This window comes from Apus apus, chromosome 1, assembly GCF_020740795.1.
Source record: "Apus apus isolate bApuApu2 chromosome 1, bApuApu2.pri.cur, whole genome shotgun sequence".
In the NCBI taxonomy this organism is placed as follows: Eukaryota; Metazoa; Chordata; class Aves; order Apodiformes; family Apodidae; genus Apus; species Apus apus.
Window position 1 is genome coordinate 16314172 of NC_067282.1, and position 23016 is coordinate 16337187.

At 38.7% G+C, this 23016-nt stretch overlaps 1 protein-coding gene across 1 annotated transcript in view; it reads right to left on the bottom strand.

The window, feature by feature from the left end:
* GUCY1A2 (guanylate cyclase 1 soluble subunit alpha 2) overlaps nt 1–23016 on the bottom strand; it is a 151731-nt gene that overhangs the window by 95815 nt on the left and 32900 nt on the right. The window contains exon 4 of the mRNA XM_051608903.1: nt 22084–22802. Coding sequence (XP_051464863.1) covers nt 22084–22802 — 719 coding nt within the window. The remainder of the gene's footprint in view (nt 1–22083; nt 22803–23016) is intronic.

Consider the following 23016-nt stretch of genomic DNA (forward strand, 5'->3'; position numbering starts at 1 on the left):
CTGACAAAGCCATAACAGGTTCAGGTATGGAGCTCACTGAGTAAGACATTCCAGTAAAAATACTACATATACATTATGTTTTCCTGGTGCCTTTTTTTTTTTAAGTGAGGAACTTTAAGTATGAATGCTCACAGGTAATTGAGCTATCAACACATAATTATCTTTGTCTTTACACCATGGGGAAAGCATTTTTCTCATAAATGTAACTTAAGCAGATGGCAAAGACTATGATGTACCTTATTAATTACACCTGTAAAGAACTGTCAACTGTCAAAAGCCAATTATCATCTAAGCATTTCAGTCGCCTTACCCTTTGCAACCTGAGAAAGTTAAAAAACACTGTGACTAAAAGCTGTCCTGTTTGCACCATAAGCAGTATTACAAGCCTCTCTTACTAGTAAAGGTGACAAACATTTCCCATTAACAGATCTTATTTTCCATTGCTCATTACTTTGTCCTACTGGAAACAGTGAGACTGAAATTTTCCATTTGCAGGGTCTCCATCAGACCCTCATGACACTGGAGAATTTGCACCAAAATTATTTGGGGCTATTTTAAAAACAAACAAACAAACAAACACAAAACCACCAAACAAATACAAAGTCCACATGGTTAAAGCAAATCAATGCTAATAAAGTAGGAAATAGCACATTGGTGATTTCTAGTACTTTTCTGAATAAGATCATGAATTTGAAATTCAGCATCTGTATCAGCCATGTGGTTATGCCATTCTGTCAATTCATCCAAATTAACAAATGCAGAGACCCTTTAAAATTGTGTTTATTGGACAGCTGGTAGCAAATTTCAGCAGATACATGCCCTGTGTGTGCTATAGTCCAGGGCTGAACAGACACTTTCCTGCAATTCCAGATCCAGAGTACTAGACAAGCTGCTGAGTTAAAACACAGGAACTGAGTGTGAGGCAATTGCTTACTCTAATATTCAAGGAAGTTAGATAAATAGACTTTATTTACAGCAAAGATCCATCTGAAAACACCAAACTAATTACAGCCTTTACAAATTTTTAGAACTCCTATGTATTTTTAAAGTATTCCCTGTGTTATAGATCTACTAAATTCTTACTCCTGAACCACAGAAATATCAGCCTTACACTGACTGCAAAAGTGACAATTATGTAGCGAGATAGGAAGTCACCTTTTTCAACTGATCTACACAAGCCACGAGCAGCTGAAAACTCCCGGAGCAGTATTCATGCAGAGCCTCTTCTTCCAGCTAGACCATAATTTAATCAATCATTTCAATAATGCATAATCTGCAAATTAGTTTTAATATTCTTCTCCATATTTCATCTACTGTATTGAGTTTCAACAAGCACACACACAAAAACCCCAAACTGGAAAAATCCCTCTTAACTGCGAAATCAAGCCAGAATTTTCACGGAAAAGTTAACTGTGCTGCACTTTAAGTATTCCAAACCTGTTGTACAGGAGTCAGTGAGAACGATTTACATGTGCAATGCTATTAGCACCAAAATATGTGTTTAGTAGTAATCATGTAAGAAAAATGGCTAAATAAACAATATTTTGCTTTGAAAATAATAAAGAAAATGGTAAATCTAATTTTTTAATAAATATAGCAAATATTAACTTTACACATGGGAAACCCAAGTAGCCAGTAATACTTCACAGGGCTATGACACACCTTCATTTAACAATATATGGGTAGACAAAAGTGACATGTTACGGTCCTGCTTCAGGAGTATTTATTCACTCTTTTAAAATGCACACAAAGTCATAGAAACATGAGATTTGGAGGCAGGTCAGGCATAGGAATGGCTGTAGTAAAAAATTACCATGAAGTCAGCAGCTGACATGCCATAACCTACACTGCAGGATATGTTTTACCTTCTGATGGATCACACTCTGTAAAAGCTGTCCAAGCTACTTTACATTTATCTAAGAGTAGGAGTAGACAGGTGAACTGCTAGGCTGGCATAGTGTATGCCCTAGAAATAATATTGGCTGCCTTATGGAAACATTGTCATGAAGCTGATTCAGGACATCATGGAGCTGATTCTTGTGCCTTTTCACTATGATCTCTAAAGTAACATAAATATCTATGATTGCAGCACTCACAAATGTGAAGCCACTTGCTCAAATTATAATAAAGCCTTGAAAGCTCTTTAAAAGTCAAGAGCATGGCCATCTTCTAGAGGGTGCTCTTTGCATTAGAGGTGGCAGGCAGAGAGCAGTTGATGAAAGAGAGTTCTACAGAGGTGAATAAATATGGGTAGAGCAACAGAAGCTGAACAAGAACTGAAAATTCACACATGCTGCTATTTAGCTAGGACTCTTATTATAGAGGCAGTGTGGATGGAAAGTCATGATACTATTTTTTCTTCTGAAGGCAAAGATGACAGAGGGCAAACCAAGGCACACAGAAAGATATTTAGCAGTGTCACCATAGGAACCATTTTGCAGAAGCTTGTAGGAGCATATAGAGGGGGAGGAGGGAGTGAAACAAAAAACAAAACAAACAAACAAAAAAACAAACACCCAAACAAAAAAACCCCAGTAACAAAAACCTGAAACGTAAAATCAGATACAATGTACTATGACTGGAAGATAGCTGAATCTGGTGTGGTGCCTGATACATGGGTAAAGCAAGGTTAGAATGAAAGCCTGGTTCAATTCAATGCAAAGACACTGCAGATGCAGAGTGAAATATGCAGTCATCACAGAAGGAAATCTGAAGGAAAACCAGAGGACTACACAAGGAGAAAAAATACTTATCTTCCACACATGGTGAAACCAACTGGCAGTGGAAGCAAACTCTGTTTCCTTGGAAACTTCATAACAAAATTTATGTGACTTTCAGTTAGCAATATTTTCTGAGACAGTAGTAGGACCTATAGTAAAGGTTTGATCATAGAATTATGTATGTTGTATGTAAACTGGAGTAATTGCTCTGAAATGAGCAGCCATTCTGGTATAAAATCAACATAAAATAAAAACTTATTCTTCCAATTGTAAATATGGAATTAAGTCTTATTCACAAGGATTTATTTTTATTATTATTTTGTTTTGAAAATGAGCCTATTTTGATCCTTAAATTTTGTGGATAATTATATCACAAATCCAAACTGGATTTTCAGCATATATATACAGCAGGTCAAATCAAATCTTTTTGGTTCTGAGCTACCCTGAATCTTAAAAATGAATGAATGAATTATTTAAAACGTCAGGGCAAAATGTTTAAGCTAATTCCCACTAATAAAAAACCCTATGCATGGAATAGAACTTTTAAAGAACACTGCAGCAGCAGCCAGAGAAACAACATAATCAGTTACATGCTTAAAGCAAACCATCTAGAAAGGCAAACTCATACAGTGAACCTCAGCTTCCATATGTCATCTCAAAGCTTAGAGTTTTCAACAGGCTTACTGGGTTGTGATATAAAAACAGTATAGTCTAAGCTATGATTAAACAGAAGAGGAAGAAAAGGACCATTCCCATTGGTTTCATACGTCTTTGGACAGTCTTCTACATCAATGAAACATTCCTCTGCCTAGGGTATGGCTATTCATATCTCGTATCTTGTAAGAGAGTTGCCTATCATCAGGACCTAGATTCCTGTGGCTTAGGAGTCCCCTCAACACTTTCTGCACAACAGTAAGTGCACACAAGCTAACATCAAATACAATTTAAGAGGAAACTAGAGAATGTCTCCAGCCATTAGGGGAGTAAAGTAGTAGGAAAATCTTTCAAATAGGAGAACCAGTGGTGAAATAAAATCTAACCAATTTAAAATGGCACCTGATCAGTTTATGAAAAAGTTGTCTGCAATCACAGCAAAGTGGACCCTTTAGGGTCCTAAAAATATGCAGTGTTACTGGGATTATGGTGAAAAACAGTTAACACAAAATGAAAAATCCATTTCAGCAAAGCTAGAAGTACTGAAGAAACAGGAAGAATTGTTACAGGGGATGAAATAGAAAACCAAAGTGCCTAGAATATTGGAGATGGAGTACATTACGTATTGGTATAATAGGCAGACTACATAAAGGTACTAAAAGAGTTTAATATAGTCAAAAGGATGAAGAAATTAGCTGAACATACTGCTACAATCTTTTAGATATGTCACTTACTCACCTCATAGCTGTGAGCAACTCATTTACTCCTTCCAAATTAATTCTTTGTTAAGTACAAACGGGACTAATGCCTATTTTACTAGACAGAGCTGATCTGAAAAGTAGCTAAATGTCTCTGAAGTGTCTCACCAGTCTCTAATTTGTGACAAAGAGACAGACTCTAAACCAAAACTCCAGATTTGAGAAGGCTGTATTACTAGTTCTGAGTTTTTAAAAAAGCTGGTTTTTCCTCTTCAAAAGAGAAATGTAGTGACATTACTAAAACATTAAACACAATTAAAAACTTAAAAAAATTCAATGGGAAAGATGCTGAGTGTTTTACCTCTGGAAAGAAGAGAGGGAAAATACTACATCAACTGCCATTACTAAGAGGAAGATGGGACCCTGAAAATGTGAAGGGATGAGCACGAAAAAGGAGACATCTTTTAAACACTGTCAGGCTGTAGAGCTCCTGAGATTTGAGCATGAGGGAGTCCTAAATACTCTCCTGAAAACAGATTCAAATTCAAATGGACATGCATTAAAACAAAATCAGAGCTGTTGCCTTCAGCAGAGTAGCACCACTCTCATCGTCCTCCCTGGTGAGAGCCACCACTTCCCTAAGCACTCCAGAAAGCTGCTTCCTCATACCAGAAGTTAAGAAACAGCTTGTGTTGCTAGTATTTATAAATTTTGGTATGAGATGGCAATTCTGAAAAACAAAGTCCATGGAGGATACCTTCTTTGATTCTCGTAGAGAGGTAGTTTCATCCATCAAGTTTATTTTTAACGCTTTAGTATGCATAGGAAACTAATTAATTAGACTGGTACTTTGTTATGCTATCTAAGAGAGAAAAAAGATGATCCTGTCTCAAACAATATAAAGTCCATATGAAGTTTCTTTTTCTCTCAGATTTAAAGGTCAGACTTTTATGTTAAATTTCATTCCTTCCTTTGTACTCTGAAATGGATCATGCTCCATACAGTCATTCACAAATATTCTTTATTTCAGTAAAGCAATTCAACTTGAACAAAGAATTCAAGGAGAAACTTCTGTTCCAGCACTTCAGACTTACCCTGGCTATAAACAGAATTTGGGTTTGTACCTCTGAGATTCAACTTCACTGTGATAACACTGTGAGACTCACCTGAGGAAAAGCTGATAGGGCTTTCCAGCAATTTCTGTTCCCTCACCTTCTTCAACCCCCATCAAAAGATTTGACACAAGAAAATTGCAAGATCCAGACAAGGTAGAGAGCATGGGTTAACAGATCTAGCTGCAGAAATGGTAAATCTAGACTGGGTAGGTAAATCTAGACAGAGGATTACAAACTAAATTGTGAAAGGGGATGAAATAAGATGTACATATGTGTCTGGCACTCCACATATTCAATATCTCACCCTAGAGCATAACACTGCAGCACTGACCACGATTTCAGATGCCATTTCTGTTTTTAAACACTTGCGCTTACAGACAAAACTACAAACGCAAATTACAGAGACTGCTTTGGATTTCAAAAACATTAGACAGAATTTTATGATACGTTTATAATTATTTTCTATTGCCTTTTATTTTAGCAGATTGAGTGCTGAAGAATGACTGTGGACAGCTGTCACTGCTACACTTACTGTTCAAAGAGTATTCTCACGTCTGCCTTGGGCTGAAGCACTTCTCTGTGTGCTTCTGCTCTACACTTGTGTTTCCTAGTTCTAGTATTGTCTTACAATGGGGAAGTCTGATAATTATTTGTCATTAAATCTTTGAGATATATTTTTAAAAATATAAATCTTACTGCATATAATATAAGATTTTCTTAGATACTGTTAAGGGTTTTTTATTGGAAGGACTTTCTATTGTCCCAGCGGAACGATTCTGTCACGGGTCTTTGTTCACTGGGTCTGAGAACAAGCTATAAATGGTTTTGACTGTGAAAATGGTATCAGGACTGCTGGCTTGGCCTTATGTCAACACATAGCATGGCTTATCATGTGACGTTGCATGCAGCCAACAATTTCATACCAAAACAAAGAAAACATTTTGTTCTTATTGGATATCTGAAATGGCCAAACACATAAACTTTCTTGAACCCCGGTAACATATTTATTACTAGAGCTTATCTTCCCTGTGAAAGAGTCCATAAATAAACAAATAATACTGAAAAAACACATAAAATGTCAACTGTTATAACTCCACTTCAGTCATCAAGCTATGCAGGAAAAACTTTGTCCTTTTAAAATATTTTTTCTCTGTTTCTTATTGCCTTCCTACTTACAGCATCAATGAATTATTTACTTAATGAGTCAGTGAAACTTCTAAGATACATGGCACAATGAGGCAGCTTGTGGCAGTCCTGTAATATGGAAGTAAGGAGGTGAAAAGAAAAACATTTCACATTCAAAATCCTCAGCTTTCTGATTTGTGGTGCAGTAGCAGGTGCCTGTAGCCATGCAGGCTGAAATAGGCCTGAAATCTCAACACCTCTTCATGGCTATTGCCTTACAGAACAAGGGTCTCCCAGAGGAACCCCAGAGCTGAGATTCATGAGTGAGTCCAAGGAGCTAGAGCTCTGTTCTCACCAGTCCTTATTTTGAGGATGGCACAACTGCCACTCAGATGTATTAAAAGGATTCAAAACTTGCTTTTCATACAAGCAACCTTTGTTTGGATCTTTAGACCTAAAGATAGAGTCAAAATAGCTCCACTCAACTTAGTACTGTTCAGTGTCTAATCTAACCAGCTTCTTAATAATTTATGCACAATTTTAAACACTCCATTCTACAAGAAAATCACGCACTAGATGGAATATCTATAACTCAAGAGACTTCTCAAAAAATAACAGAGAAAAAACATTTAAAGTCTCTAATTAAAACTACCTAGTAGAAGCATTAGGGAAATTTGCCAGCCAATATTAAAAGCATTACAAAACAGTCTCATTTGCCAGGTCATAAGGGAACTTCAAGTGCAACTCTACGCTTCAAGGGTGCTTCCTCCAAGTCCTGCTGTCTTGAATAATAAATCTAAATTACTGGAAGGTAAAACCGTCTTTCATCTAAAGAACATTTTTAATGCTGCGTATCACAAACTGATTTTCATGTCCAAATATATAGGAAATAAGGTTTATATAATGAAATAATGTAATATATAATTTTAATATATAATATATAATTTTAATGCATGTGATGAATTATAATATATAGTTTTAATTTATACAATGAAATAATGTATAGGAAATAAATAAGGTTTTATATAGCAAGATGGATTCAGAGAGAGGAACTATTTCATTTGACACTGGCTGGCAAACACCTCAAAAGTAAAGTTTTGCAAGTGTCTGGCAGGTATATTACATACCCATCAATGTGAACTCCTTAAAATCTATGTTTATTTTTCATTTACCAGCACTCTTTCTAAGACATGCATATGTAAATAATTATATACATGGACTCACTGTCCAGTGTGCAGATTGTCCATGTATTATCTACAGAAGGTACACTATGTTGTGATGTACACATTAGAATTACCTAAAGAGCTCAGTATTAAAAATTATTATGGATACTATCATTTTCTGAAAGTAAACATGGCCACATACCGTATTTTAGATAAACTAAGAGATCATTTTTTTTTATTATCATTATATTCATTAATCATATTGTATTATTAATAGTATTAGTGAATTCAAAAGTAAGAAAATTCTGCATTTCCAAATATCAGCAGCAGCATAATTAAAATATATACTGATTACTTTATTCATGTGTACCTACTTACTTAGCAGAAATCTTTAAAGTAGAAAATGAAAATCCAATGAGAAAAAAGAAAAAAACCCACAAACAACAAAAACAAAACATAAAAGCAAATCAAAACAAAAAACCCAACCAGAAAATCAAGCAACCTGGAATGCTTAAAAGTATTTACACTGGTGGATTGTCAACACCACTGTATTGCACATGGAAAAAGATATTCTTCACCTCTTCTTTTCAGCCTCCTGTGCAAAGCAGATAGGAAAGGTTACCATATAACTATTCTTTCTTTCTTAAAGAAAATGCAAGGGAACAGAAAATCAGACTTTCTGAATTTAAATTTGATTTTAGCTTTATAATATGGAGCTTCTGCCACTCTAGCAATCGGTTGCTTGAAGGAATACAGGCTAAAATCTTGTCTCTTTTATAGTAATGTGTGCAAATCCTGTAGAATTTAGCAGACAGGACTTCTCTACCAATGAAGATCAGTGTTAGTTAAACACTTGTGCACCAAGCTCCTGTGCAAGTGCAATGTCAAGTATAAGATTCTGTCTGGCTATCTCAGCTTCTTGTTTGTCTATAAAAGACCTCATAGAATCATAGAATCATAGAATCATAGAATCCTAGGGGTTGGAAGGGACCTCGAAAGATCATCTAGTCCAACCCCCCCTGCCAGAGCAGGGTCACCTAGAGTACATCACACAGGAAGGCATCCAGGTGGGTTTTGAATGTCTCCAGTGAAGGAGACTCCACAACCTCCCTGGGCAGCCTGTTCCAGTGCTCTGTCACTCTTACAGTAAAAAAAATTTTTCGGATATTCACCTTGAACCTCCTATGCTCCAATTTCCACCCATTACCCCTTGTCCTATCACTGGTCATCACTGAGAAGAGCCTAACTCCATCTCCCTGACACTCACCCCTTACATATTTGTAAACATTGATGAGGTCACCCCTCAGCCTCCTCTTCTCCAAGCTAAAGAGACCCAGCTCCCTCAGCCTTTCCTCATAAGGGAGATGTTCCACTCCCTTAATCATCTTTGTGGCTCTGCACTGGACTCTTTCAAGCAGTTCCCTGTCCTTCTTAAACTGAGGGGTCCAGAACTGGACACAATACTCCAGATGCGGCCTCACCAATGCAGAATAGAGGGGGAGGAGAACCTCTCTTGACCTACTAACCACACCCTTTCTAATGCACCCCAGGATGCCATTGGCCTTCTTGGCCACTAGGGCACATTGCTGGCTCATGGTCATCCTCCTGTCTACCAGGACCCCCAGGTCTCTTTCACCTACACTACTCTCCAGCAGGTCAGCCCCCAACCTATACTGGGACATCGTGTTGTTCTTCCCCAAATGCAAAACTCTACACTTCCCCTTGTTGAATTTCATCATGTTTCTCCCCGCCCAACTCTCCAGCCTGTCTAAGTCCCTCTGAATGGCAGCACAGCCTTCATTTGCTTCCTAGAGCTTTTTAGCTCTTCCCAGATCCTACTATTTCACAAAAATAAATCTGTAGCAAACACATTCACAATAAATGGGTCCCAGTAACTAGGGCACTCAGGTAAACTTTTGACGATGTTTCTCATCCCAGTTTAACACACTGCTTCACCTCCCACTCCTCCAGAAGTGGTTATTTTAAATCTAGATAATTTTCATGAACAAGAACCAGAAGCTGTATTATTAGATTCTTCTCACAGATCTGCAGTAGCAGATTGGCAAATGTCCTTTACTGATACATTACTTTGAAGGGGCTAAACCTACAAATTAAACTAATTTCTCAGTCTTCTGCTAAAAGGAAAACAGGTTTACTCAAATCCTTTATAATCTGCTGTGGGTTATCAGTCCTGGTCAGCAGAATGCCTTATTTCTGTTCATTTTCTCTAACTCAGGTGGGAAAGCGTCAGGCAGCCTTTAGGTTGATTACTATCAACAAATACAAGAATTACACTGGGAAAGATCTGTTAAGCTTAACTCCTAAGGCATTTTTTTATTATTCAAACAGCACTTCTTTCAAAGACATAAGCCTCATACTTTTTAATCTATGAAGGGATCAGAAACTCTTTTTTTAATTCCATAACACATTATCGAATACTGATCATCTGTACAATTCTCACCTCAGCAGGCACCATTCACAAATACACACAGATACCTTAAAAATGTGAATTACTTTTCAGCTTCCTAGAAAATGGAACCTGTTTTTCCTCCATGTGTAATCCTTCTGCTTCCCCAGTAATGTGTGAAAGCTCTGTTTGAACAACAACCACTAACCCTTACTGTATAACACACAATAGAAAGCAATGAACAGAGGGAAGCATAAAGCCATCCCTAATCTGGCAGCTACCTATTCCTGACTTCAGTTTTAATATTGCATAGCCAGGAAGAGTCACAATAAAGCTGCCTTTCATAAAAGGACCCTACATAGGCAAGTACCCATGCATCTGCTTAAAGAAGCCTCCTGAGTGTCTGCTACTGTGAAGACTATTCACAGGGGTAAAAATCTGCAGAGATGTGATTCAATGAATTATGGCCATTGTTTTCAAATACCAGGGCTAACACAGCTAAAGGGTTAAAGCTTCTCAGTGGGTTCACTAGGCAAGGACTTGAAGACCCCAAAGAACCACAGCTGGGTGTTGTTCAACCACACTGCACGAGAAAGCCTTGCCCACAGAGTGGGGAGAAGGACTCCCCTTGCTCCAAACTGCTCATGAAACATAGATAAGCTGAAGGTAATTATACATAAAGGTATTAGAAGGTGGTCAAACAAAGAGAGAGGAATATGTCCCAGAACATTTCTTTCAGAAACACTCAGTACTTGTTGGGTGAAATGCAAAAGAATGTCTTTGTCTTGAGAAATTCTTGTGCTTAAATTTCTTGCTTTTATGCCACATCCTTGCTAAAGGCATTACACTAAAAGCCCAGAGGACCTCTGGGCCTCTTCAGTACAGAGGTAAACACCTGGAGGAAGCAAGGTGGCCTAGGTATAAGTTCTAGGGGTTTCTTTAACTGGTAATTACCAAAAATAATGCCAAAGAGGATCTCACCATTTAAGAGTACAGACAACTGCATCACGGAGTCTCCAAATGTTTCCTCGCAGTGCTGAGGTCATTAGTCCACACATGATCAGTGATAATGTGGTGTGACCTCCACACTCCAGCTGTGGACCTAGTAATGGGTCTGCAGCACCAGATGTGGAGAACAGACAGCAAGTGAGCAGTCAGCATCCTTAGACGATTAGAGTGGTGGTTAGACGTCCTTAGACAGTTTAGAGAGTTGGTCATGCAGGAGAGGAGAGCATGAAAATAGGTGGGAGAGAAGGCACAGCATCCCTGAAGGAGACAAGGCAGACATGCTCTTTGCTTTGTATGTAGTCAGCTCATTCACTGATCAACACAGTTCATTTATCCACGTTTTCCAGCAAAATACCTTGCATCTGTCCTGTTTTCTTAGTTATTTCTTGATTAAATTCTCCTGGACATCACACAGAATTTATATCCTTACCCAGTAGTTACTCAGACCAGCACCTGGCAATCTCAGTGTAAGATCTGCCAGTGAAAGAACATGGATTTGGCCTACAAAGAGCTACTTGTAGCTGAAAACAAATTCAGAAATAAACACTTGAGGGTGGTGCTCAATCAGTTCTTTCGCCTCATAATTTTGTAGAGCTGCACTTTGGCATAGGTAGAAAGTAATGTGTTAGTCACTTGTTATTAATTAATTGGTAATTTTGTGGACATTTCCTATAATGAATACTACAATCTCTACTTCTACAGTAACTGCAGAGATTAGTCCTAAAAGGTCAATAAAATTAGCACATACATGAAGATTATACAATTTTTTAAGTTACAGTTTCACAGTTTGTTGCGTGGTAAATTTGTTTTTTAGAGAAAAAGGGTGTTTTTTTTCTTAAAAAAAAAAGAGTAGGTAATTATTTATGATTTACTCTCTTTCAAACTATAAAAATACCACAATACAGTATTGATGAAGCTAACACTTCCTATCTAGAAATGAAGTCTAATTCCCTAAACATGACATATGGACAGCTTCTGTTGTCAAGTGAGTTTCATGCTCAAGAGATTTCTAGAAGTCACAGAATTTATTTTCTGCATTTAATATCAAATTAGACTTTATTTTGCTCTCCTTACTCAAAATAATTACCATTCTCACAAAGTAATCCTGTTGAAACTGGCCTTATGATAACTGGTAAGACAAATCAAGAAGTAACATCTTATTCGTACTTGAGCAAAAGTACCAGGTTTTGGTTCCACAGTATCAGGATTATATATCTTGTTTAAAATTGTAACTTGATTTATGTTACCAGTTAGGGGTCAGGAGATCCTGACTACATCTGCTGACACCTCTCTTTGCTTTTATACTCTCAGGCACACCTCACTCCATTAATACTCACAGAATGAATGTGGGTTTTTTATTGCTACAGTTGTTTCACAGAATATTCTACTAAAGATATTTGAAATTTCTGGACAGTGCAAGCAATGGGCTGCAAGGACAGTCCTTCAAGTCCTGCTAGTCTTCTATGGCACCCTGGTGTGTTCATCACATTCAGTCAGCCCACATATGATTATATGACACTATGGGAAAAAACAGAATTAGAGCAAATAAGTCAGTTATTTTTAAATACTGTTTATGGATTTGCCAGTGCTATTCCCATGTCCCCAGAACTCTCTGTGGAGTTCCTCATCACTCAAAATTGCTCCAAAAGCCTTTCAGGACTCTCTGATGCTGTTCAACATAGCTAGGAAACCTCTCAGATGCTTCTGCATTTTTGGCTGACAGAAAATATTCTCAGCTATTTCATCCCCATATTCCCAGGAACCAATGCCAGAAACTGAATGTTCAAGATAGAGAACGCAAGTTATCCAATTTGAAGCCTTCCTGAGCTGAGGAAATAGACTGAATCAGCAGTCCACTAAGTTGAGTGAGAAAATTTGATGCCCTTATAATGATACCTTCCATGCTTCTTTCACATGAAAGTTAAACCACACTGCCAGTCTCTAGAGAACTGACATTGTTGCAATAGTCAGTATTTTTATAGCATATTTTCCTTTAAAATGAAACCAGATACAATTCAATTAAGCTGAAAAAAATCAAAGTTCTTTCATTATGAAGTATCTCCTTTAATATTTGTTGAGCCCTGGTATTTTTCCTTTTGGGTTTCAGTGGAGCTGAAATAAATATAACCTCTCTTGTTCTTTTCTTGGTAGCTCTCCTTTATTGGCACAACAGAAGTCTGGGAGCAGGGGATCTCTTCACTCCTTTTGTCTGATTTTTGCCAGGTGCAATATCCATGGAGGCAGAAAGTACCTTCACATGGGAGTCATTCAAAAGCCTTCACTGCATAAAACTGTGAGCCTCAGCAAGCACAGCAGAGAATTATCCCCAGGCTCTGTTAATCCATTTTAACATTCCCTCTGCTGGATGCCTTTGAGGTAACAAAGCAGACAGCACCAAGGGCTTTCACAAAAAAAAACAACCCAGCAATTATTTTATATTTAAGTAAAACATTTAAAATCTAATTAATGTAGAATTCACTGGGCATTCCCAATGAAAGTTCTACACCAATACTAGAAATCAGGCTGTGCTGAATCATATAAGATCAGTTTTAATATCATCCTTTTTTAAGTCAAGTCATGCAGATATGGAGAAGCTACTCGATGAGTGAAATAATCTAACACTCTAGGGGGGGAAGGGCTAAAAAATTAATTTAAGCAGCAAGGATCCTTGGCATCAGTGGGAGGAGGGGACATGACTGAGTCCCCTGAGTCACACCTCATGCCTAGTGTGGGGCCCATTATCTCAGTGTCACTGATCTTCCCTTCTCACACAGAACCAAAGCAGCAGAACTTGCTGTAGTGTTTCAGGGAAGCCTACCCCAACACCAGACAGAACAGAAAGAAGTAGTTTGTTTGCCCAGCTTTTTCTTTCTTCCTCAAACCACCTTTTGTTTTGTGACAGGCATACTGGCCCTTCAACAGCCATGACTGAATGCCTCTGAAGTCATCCCATTTTTAATATCTTCACCCAATAAAATACTTGCGTAAGAAATTAATTTATTAATTTATTGCTTGCAAATTTGGCATTATGCTGAAAGTTGTCTCAAACACAGAACTGGCCAAACTTTATTATGCTCTAAGCTTTTATTCTATTAATTTTCAGAAGCAGTTATCTTTGCAACCTGTCACTGTAAACTATCTTATTTAAATACTTTGGTAATATCTGTACTGTCTTAATGAGGATCTCCTAGACCAATATTTTGTTCAGAACTGACATTTTTCAAGCTCCCAAAAAGTTTGGGACAACAAAGGAGACAAAAAAACCCCAACAAAACACAACAGAGACAAACTACAAAAACTTAGGAATCCTCAAGGCACTACAATACAAAACTCTAGGTATTTTTTCCCTGTGATGGCTTAGCACAGGTGGGAGAACATGGACACATCACTGTGTTCCCTCTAAGTACTCTTGTGGTTCATGAAATCCTATGTCTAACATGTTGATTACTGAGATAACTTCTGTCTTAGCACGTCCTAAGAATCCACACCTGATGAAGGAATATTCCCAAAATAGCAAATCCACAGTTATCTAAAGCCTGGTCTTCCTGGCTGGCCTGTATGCTTCAATGATGTCTCCCTCCTCAGCAGTGTAAATAATTGCAAAAAAAGGCTCAGCTCATCCTTCCTTCCTGAGTCCTCCTGGTTCAACACGCCATTTCATCATCGCAAAACAAGTGCTAAAACGATTATTAGAGCTGCTGGCATGGACCACCTGCCTGGCAATAGATGATGTGTTATTGAGATTGTCAGTCTTAGCCCTTGGAAGACTCTAGAGAAAAGAGCGGATAAATATCACACATCCTTGGCAAGACTAAAAGGCAGCAAAACGTGACCTAGTCAAACTTACATCAAACCATTCTCCATTCTGCATCTATTAAGGTTGCCACTAGTGCTCAACGAGAACACAAACACTGCACTAAGCATTAGTCAACCAGCACGTGTTTTTGCAGGTCACTTTTGTAAGTTTTTATTTTTGAAAATCACTATTATCTTACTCTTTCATACTGCTGCAACATGGTCTAGTGGAAGGCATCCCTGCCCATGCAGTGGGGTTGGAACTAAAAGATCTTTGAGATCATTTCCAACCCAAATTATTCTATGATTCCTAGTGGGTCAACATGCAAAATAAGCTAGATTATTTTACAGAAGTATTCCTTTTGATTCCAGTCTTATGAAATCCAAAATTTATGATGTCCGATTAAGCTACATTCCCAGAATTTAACAGGGGCCAAAATCAGGTACAAACCACAGGCTAAGTAATTTTCTTTCAGCTGTCTGTCCTGCCTGGGTGACAGCTGAAAGCTGCCTACACAGATAGTACCAAGCCTTGCATCTGCTGCTCCTCAGAGCATTTAGTATTTATTTCCAGAGGCACCCCCAGGTGTTCCCACAGCCTCTGACTTCCAACCCATGCACTTCAGGGAATTCATGCACAAAATCCACTCAGCCTACAGGGAGACATTCGGGCTTTTCCCCTTCTTCATGAGGCCACTTCAGTCTCTTAAAAGCGACACAGAAAAGAAGCCTTAGCTTGACTACATGCACTGGCCAGTTCCAAGTGCCAGGAAAGGAAGGAGGAAGGTAACCAGTGACTGAAGGTTTCTACTTTAATTAAACTATTCCAAGGAAAATGGCTTTTTTTATACATCTAGAGAATCAGGTCCTTCTCCACAAGCCTGTTCTCAATCCATTCTCCACCCAACCTGTATTTGTGCTTGGAATTGCCCCATCAATCATACCTATGGTATCAGTCACTCAAGAACTCACATGAGCAAACAAGAACAAGGATAAAAATATATGAAGAATAACCAATACTTAATTTTATTCACTAGAAGAGAGAGGTAGAGAAAGCATGCATTCCTGAAAATCAAACTGAGTTGTGCCTGAGTATTCTCATGATGTAATGTAAAAATTAATTAAATCTGCTTTTTTGTTCTGGTTATGTCATAATGTAATTTAGAAACTCATTGAAAAGCTTTCAATCAAATAGAGAAATTTTCATGTGCAAGCAACTTCCTTATCATAAAAAATTATAGAAATCATAAGAGAGAAGAGTTCACCATACAGTTACATGTTTATTAGCCACTTTAGTAAAAAAAATTTCCACAGTTTCTCTGGTTTTCAGCCAAGAAAAATTGAAGAGAGTATTTATCATTAGATTTTTACACTTCTTGAGTCTTATAGCTGTAAACATTTTAAAGATGACATTTTCAATAGATTTCTTAAAGAAGAAATATTAAAAATTCTGGGCCACTTTCACAGTGTTATTAAAGTGCTCTCATGCACAACTGCTAGTGAGATAAGAAAGTCACATCATCTATTGTTTCTTACAACCCATCACAATCTCTAGAAGCAGTCAAGCCAGTCAATCCAATTCATCTTGAAATCCATCAAAATCCAAACACATTTTGACAAGCAAAGGGGTGGGATATCAGCATTAGCAGAAACAGAAGACAACTTGATTCTGAGAGCTCTAAGAGTCTGCAAAGCAAAGGGAGCTTAGTTTCAAAGGCTGACTGACTGTGAATAAATCAGCTCTGGGAAAAATTAGAATTTCTAGATCATAAGTGACAGATGTCCCTCATGCTAGAATGACTTTCAGACCACTTCATTTGAATTTTATTAGGAGAGGAGAAAAAACACAGTTACAGAGCAAAAGCAAAACACTTCAAAATTGTGTGTGGTGGGTTTTAAATTAGTCTGCCAGTGTCAGGACTGCTCATTTCACTCAGTTGTTCCAGAATAAAAATAAAAACTAGCAGATAAAGAATAAACTCTCCAAAAAAGGGGGACAACATAGTTTCTGGATCTGAAAAAGCATTATTTTTAAGCAGTTTCCAATTGCCAACAAACACAACAGTAAAATGCTCTGCTGCAGCAATGGTTAAGCAAGCTTCCGTGCCACTCAATACATGATAGCCACAGACCTGGCTTAAAGTGTCCACCAACCAGAGAGGTCCCATCTTCACAGTTTCCAGTAAACAGTGCACCTTATGTCCACAGGATGCCACAGAAACTGACAGTATGAACCTCCCCAGCGGGGACTATCAGGTGCCACTGCAAGAGGATGCGCTTTCATCCTGGGAGGGCTAAAAGCTGGGAGGGTGTGTTGCAGAAAATAGCACTGTAGGCTTAAACTTTTTCTTATATTTTGTCATTAAACATTGCCTGTAGGTCGCTGTGAGAATCAGCATATTGGACTGGCAGGACTTTTGATCTGATCATACATGGCAAATACACGCTGAGTAAAGAGACGGCACTTTCTGACACCATGGTCAGCATTTTAAAAAATCTGCTCTTTTACTACATGCCTATATATCCACTTCAGAATCTTACTCTGCAAATGTGCTTTCTTAATCTTGGCTCTGGACTGGTTTATTTTCATTTATTTATGCATTTATCTGAACCAGTACACTAGAACAAATTCCCGCTGGTGCAGTTTAACTGATCTGCCACAAACAGCTCCTCCCCACTAACAGCTGAGGCACTGGCTCACACAGTCTGCACAATCAGTAGAGCTATGAAAAGCTGACACTACCATTTTGCTGGATGTTTATCACTACAAAGTTTGTGTTTCTTGAAAATCTGAATTTTATGTGGTATCTGAGACTTCTTGCAATATAAAATATTCAGATTCTTTTCTGTCAAACTCAGTGTTTCATATTTTTACATGCTCTAGTATTATAAATGTAATACTCTTTCCTAATAAATTTTTTTAAAATCTAAAATTATTGAACAAAACATTTTAACACAATAAAAGCAAATTTTACCAAACCCCTGGGAAGTTTTGATTTAATAAAATGGCATATTCAAAGATAATACATTCCACCAGAAAATCCTGGCAACCTTCAGTAATGCAGTTTGAGGTGCCAGCTTTATTCTTAGACAGGTTCTCTGAATTAAAGTGTTTGCAGGACTCACAGTAAGTCAAAGGCCAATGAGTATCCTTATCAGAACTGATTTATTTCAAAGGTGAAAAAAGGCTGTTAGTCTGAGCAAGAGAAAATACAGCTGCACAGTATGTGGCAGGGAACCAAATAATTTCTTTCATGATTCACTTTCAACTTGCTCGCCAACTGCATGCTGAGTTAGAATTCCAGAAAGGAACACATAACCAGAGCTGGCAGGGCTCAACCTTTCCATCAGTGCACCAAGAGGCCATGGGGACATGGTAGGTCCTCATGAGAGCAGCCCCATCTCATCTCTATCTGCCCAGCATTGGTGGCTTGTTCATTCATATAGTCAGAAAACTACTGTAGTCAGAAATTACCCATCAGGATCTTCCAACCCTTGCCTGGTCAAGAAATGGTGGGTGGGCTGCCCTCCTGCTCTCATGCTACATGCACACCTTACTGCCGGGTTATCAGATGCATTTTGTCTTGTTCTCCACAGAAGAAGACAAAAAGTGGAAAATTGCTATGAAGCACTTTCAATAAAAACTTGAAGTATGGCCTTGATGGCAACTAAAATAAAGATTTCTGCAAGGTCTCACCATTAAGGTGAGGGGGAAGTCACCAGGCTGCTTGAGAAAGGCAAAGTCATTGATGCAGCAGAATCAGATAATGTCCCTTGGGGAGCTCTGAGAAAACAAATAGCATGTACAAAGAGACATGGTGAAAGATGATCTGCCTTAAAAGCAGTGGTGACTCACAGAGACAAGGAATGGAATTCTATTGGAAAAGTAAGAAAGTGAGTGTCTTGCAGAGGCTCAGATGGGAAACAGCAATATCTAAGTAGTGGTCACAAGTAAAACATTGAACAGTCATGTCAACACACTCTCTGCACAGGTGAGACTCAGGGAGAGATTTGGATGTAAACATCCCATCTGCTTTGTGCATGCACCTAGAGGTGCTGCCACGGAGGGAGCAGTGGTGCTTCCCAGACAGTTGCTTGGCCAGGAGAACCCACCAACCAGGAGTGTGGGGTGCCTAGAGGAAGGCAGCTCCTGTCCCACTGCACGACAGTGCAGAGCCATAAGCTCTCCTGCATGCCATCACCTCCATGGAATGGAAATCTCAGTGGATGAGCTTCACATGGGCTTCAGAACATTCCAGCAGACAAGTTCAGACCCAGTCCTCTCAGTTTAAATTATATCTCATTCCATACGTGATTCCTGTAACTTTAATTAAACTCTTGTCAGTCTTATAAAGCCAAATAATTTATTCCAGAGATTCAAATCCTGTTAAATCAAACCACATGAATGAGCCTTTGCATAAACAGGAAAAGCACTAATCACTGTGAAGGTCAGGGGAGGTGCTTTTTTATTTGCTTCTGGGTGCTGAGTTAGGGAAAGATCCTGTCTTTGTCAATGCAAGCCTGAAAAAAGATCTGACTTATGTATTGAAAGGAATATAAAAGTGCCTTGAAGGCTGAAAGATCCTCTGATCATCATAAACATTTTTAAAACTTTTTTTTATTTTTTGAGGAACTACCAAGAAATCTGAATGGCTTCAAAACTGCAGCACAGTTTGTCTGGGTAACATCCCTTCAACTTGCCATTCAAAGCAACCAGATCTGAAAAGTGTTAAGGTTACTATAGAATCAAAATTTTCTAAAAAAAACCCAAGATAAATACCTGTAAGTGGGATGCAATTCTAGTATGAAATTAATAAAGGTGTGTGACAAAGAAATAGAAATATAGCTATTTTGGTTACTACTGGCCTCTAAGTGGGGTCATGCTTACAGCCACTGATCTTACTTGCCCAACATTCAACTTTTGAACAAGTGTTGGCAAAATGAGCTGCATGAATGACATGAGTTCTGGGAAAATAACACAACATGCAGTTCCCAAGGCTCAGCCTATATTTTTTTATTCATGAGATATTAAGGACTTGCGCATGACACGATGGTACTGCCATGTCACTCCTCTCAAAATGTATGTAAGCAATACAACCACAATCTCTAAATCTATGCAGCCCTTCGTTTTGAAAAAAATAAATAAAAAAAATACATGCTGAGCTTCATTTAACTACTCACAAAGATTCATTCAACAACTCACAAACAGAAACTTGTGGAAATTGCTTATAAAACAAGTGAGTCATATGAAAACACCTCTTCAGCTACATTGATGTTCTCAAATTAATTCCCATACCTACAGCACAACATTTACTTCAGGTCCCCTGCACCTCACCATCACCCTTTTCCTCCCTCATTTACACATCACTGTTGAAGACACAATTTTTCTCCTAACTGCTGGCAGACAAAGTATTTAATTTACTGCCATTCCCTTTTACCTGCTTTTAAAAAAAAATCTGTAGTAGTGCTGACTCTTGTTGTTCACAGTCTGACTGTACACATGGGTTTAAGAAAGAGTCACTCTCCCCAGTGGTAGCTGGGCCCACCACTGATTGGATTCATGATCCACCTGGAATCATAGAATCATAGAATTGTCAAGGTTGGAAAAGACCTTCAAGATCATCACGTCCAAACATCCACCCTAGAACCCCTAACCACTAAACCATTTTATGAAACACCATGTCTACCATGAGGATGCACTCAGAGATGCACAGAGAGGTGGTACAGAACAAGATTCTGAAATAAGAGTTGCTTCCTAAACTAAATCAGAGTTTAATCAGGCTAAAACCTGCCTCCAGCAAGCTTCACTCCCTGCCACCTTTCTGATGGGCAGGCCACAATGGTATGTAACCTGCACAGCTAAGAGAATGTTTTGTTTACCTCATAACTAGATAGGGTAAACATTTTAGAAGAAACCCCCTTGCCAAAAGCTGCTTCCTCTTCAGAGTGATTTACAGCAGATTCATGAAGAGCAGAAGATGGTAGAAGGGAAGGTGCCTGAGATGGATCAACAGGCTCCAAGGGAGGAAAATGCATGGCACAAGCCTCTTGCAAAGGAGAAAAGATTGTGCCATCATGTAGCTCTGAGCCAACACCTCCAAAGTTTTCACACAGCTGTTTCATAATTAAAGACTCACGTGACTTTGAGGACAGACTCTACAAAATACTCCCTTTTGGTTTTAAATAGGTTGAATTACATCAGCTCATAAAATGAGTAGTTCTAGTTTTATTCTCTTGGGGGAACATGTTGTTTCCAGGGGGAAGATGCAGCAGAAACATGTTTTTTGGCACCAAGGAGGAGCTGGAGACATTGCTGCTGTCAGAAGTGGCTACATTTTTAAAATAACCCAGAACATGACATGCAGTTACCACAGAAGTTCTTCTGAAACTCTTGCCCCATATAGGTTGCAAAACAGAGGTGGAGTTCCCCAAGCTATAACCAGACCACCTAGCCTGAAGCACTCATATGGAGAACTTAGGTGTCTAAGTATCCAGTGTGACTGAGATTGACTATCCTTGGGTGCTGTCTCTCAAAAACCCCCCAAATCAGTAATTCTTTCACTTTGGGCAGCAGTATTTCCAAGACACCCACTCGCAGGCTTTCAATGAAAGCATTAAGCACTTTGGTGCTTAAGGCAGGTACCTGAGTTCACACTGAAAAGCTTTTAGGTAATTCAAGGATATGCAACGAAACAAACTCCATCCAACCTTCAGAGAGGTCCACTCTAGAAGACACGTTCTCACCTAACTCACCTGAGATGCACTGAACTCAACATAGGATTCACTAGATAAAGTAAACCAGCTAAGGTTAAGCTCTCTTCTAAAACAGAGGGAAGAGGCACTGTAGGAGGACAAGTGCCTATTTAGACGACAGGAGCACATTAAAACTGGCATAAGTGATACTTGGTGCCACTAACAGCTCTGGTTCCCTTGAGTGCAGGGTGAGAGATAAGAAACACAGAGGAAAGCAGCATTTTGAAACAGGGAAGTTGGAAAATAAAGTGGCAGTCTGAACTCTGCAGTGACAATCTTTCAGAAAACATACTGAAAGCTATGCCCTAGTAAATGGCTTAATAACTACAACTGTTATCATAATAAAGCTGGAGTGAAATTAAGGATTAGATACAGGCACTTTGCAAAACTCCTCACCCTTTTGATTAAAGCTGCACTATTCAACTGCACAGTGTAGAATTTTCTGAATAGCAATGTCACTATTTGCCACATTACAGACACAGCTCACAAATAATTTAGGAAAATACTCACTTAGCTGAGGAATATCACTCAGCCCCTGTTTGTAAGGCATATGTAAACTTTCCAGAGTACATAGGACTTGAGTTCTGAATAAATAATCTGCTCACACGCTTATACACACATCCCCTTCCAAGTTAATGTTCTTACCTTATCTTTGTTTTCAGAGCCAGAATCCTCGAGTTTGGTCCGAATGACAAAGGGAGTAGACAATCTCAGGAGAACTCGTTCAAATGTGGCACTGATTTTAGGAGAAACTATGTCAAAGCAGTCTTGGAACTTCAGAGTTTTATGCGTGTCACATCTGAGCTGCTTCCTAAGACCTTCTCCAAGCTGGAGAATGAGCATGTTTGCATCAAACATCAGGTGAAAGGGGAAAGCTCTGCAGAAGGTGTTGATGCTAATCCTCAGGTCTACGGGGGACTGGGAAGTTCGCGGTGGAAGTGCTTTTGTGATATTTGCATTTTCATGTTCTTTGATAAGGAAAGTCAGACAACTGCAGTTACCTGCGTTTGTCCCCTCTGAACACAACTTGTCATTGGTTACTTGTTCCACTTCCACTTCCAAGCGGTAAATCTTCTTTGCTGCTGCCTTTATCATTCCCATCATTGCAAATCCCACAATCTGATGTGGGTGAAAGTAATGAAGCATGAGATTGCCTTCTGGGAGCTCTTTGCATAGGAAAGAAGGGGATTCCAGGGTGGCCTGTCTTCCAAATGAAGTTCTAATGTGCTCCAGCAAAGCATCAAAGCCATTGAAGAAATCTTGAAGGGTCCCACCTACAGCTCGAAGAACTCTTTCATTCTCATCAAAGCAGACATTGAAGAATTCCTCCCCAAACTTTTCTTGCATTTCCTCAAATCTCAAACCTATAGGACAATGAGACACTGATATAAAAAACATAGTATTGCTACTGTGTCACATTTTCCCTTTGTAGTCTACTTGCCCAGTATTTTTCCAAGTCAGTGAGAATGACTTTTTCACTGGATACCTACCCACAGAACTTCTGCTTTCTCTGGTGGATGGGGATAACCCTAGAAGCCATTTTTGGCCATCATGATTCCAGCATGGTTCCAGCTCACT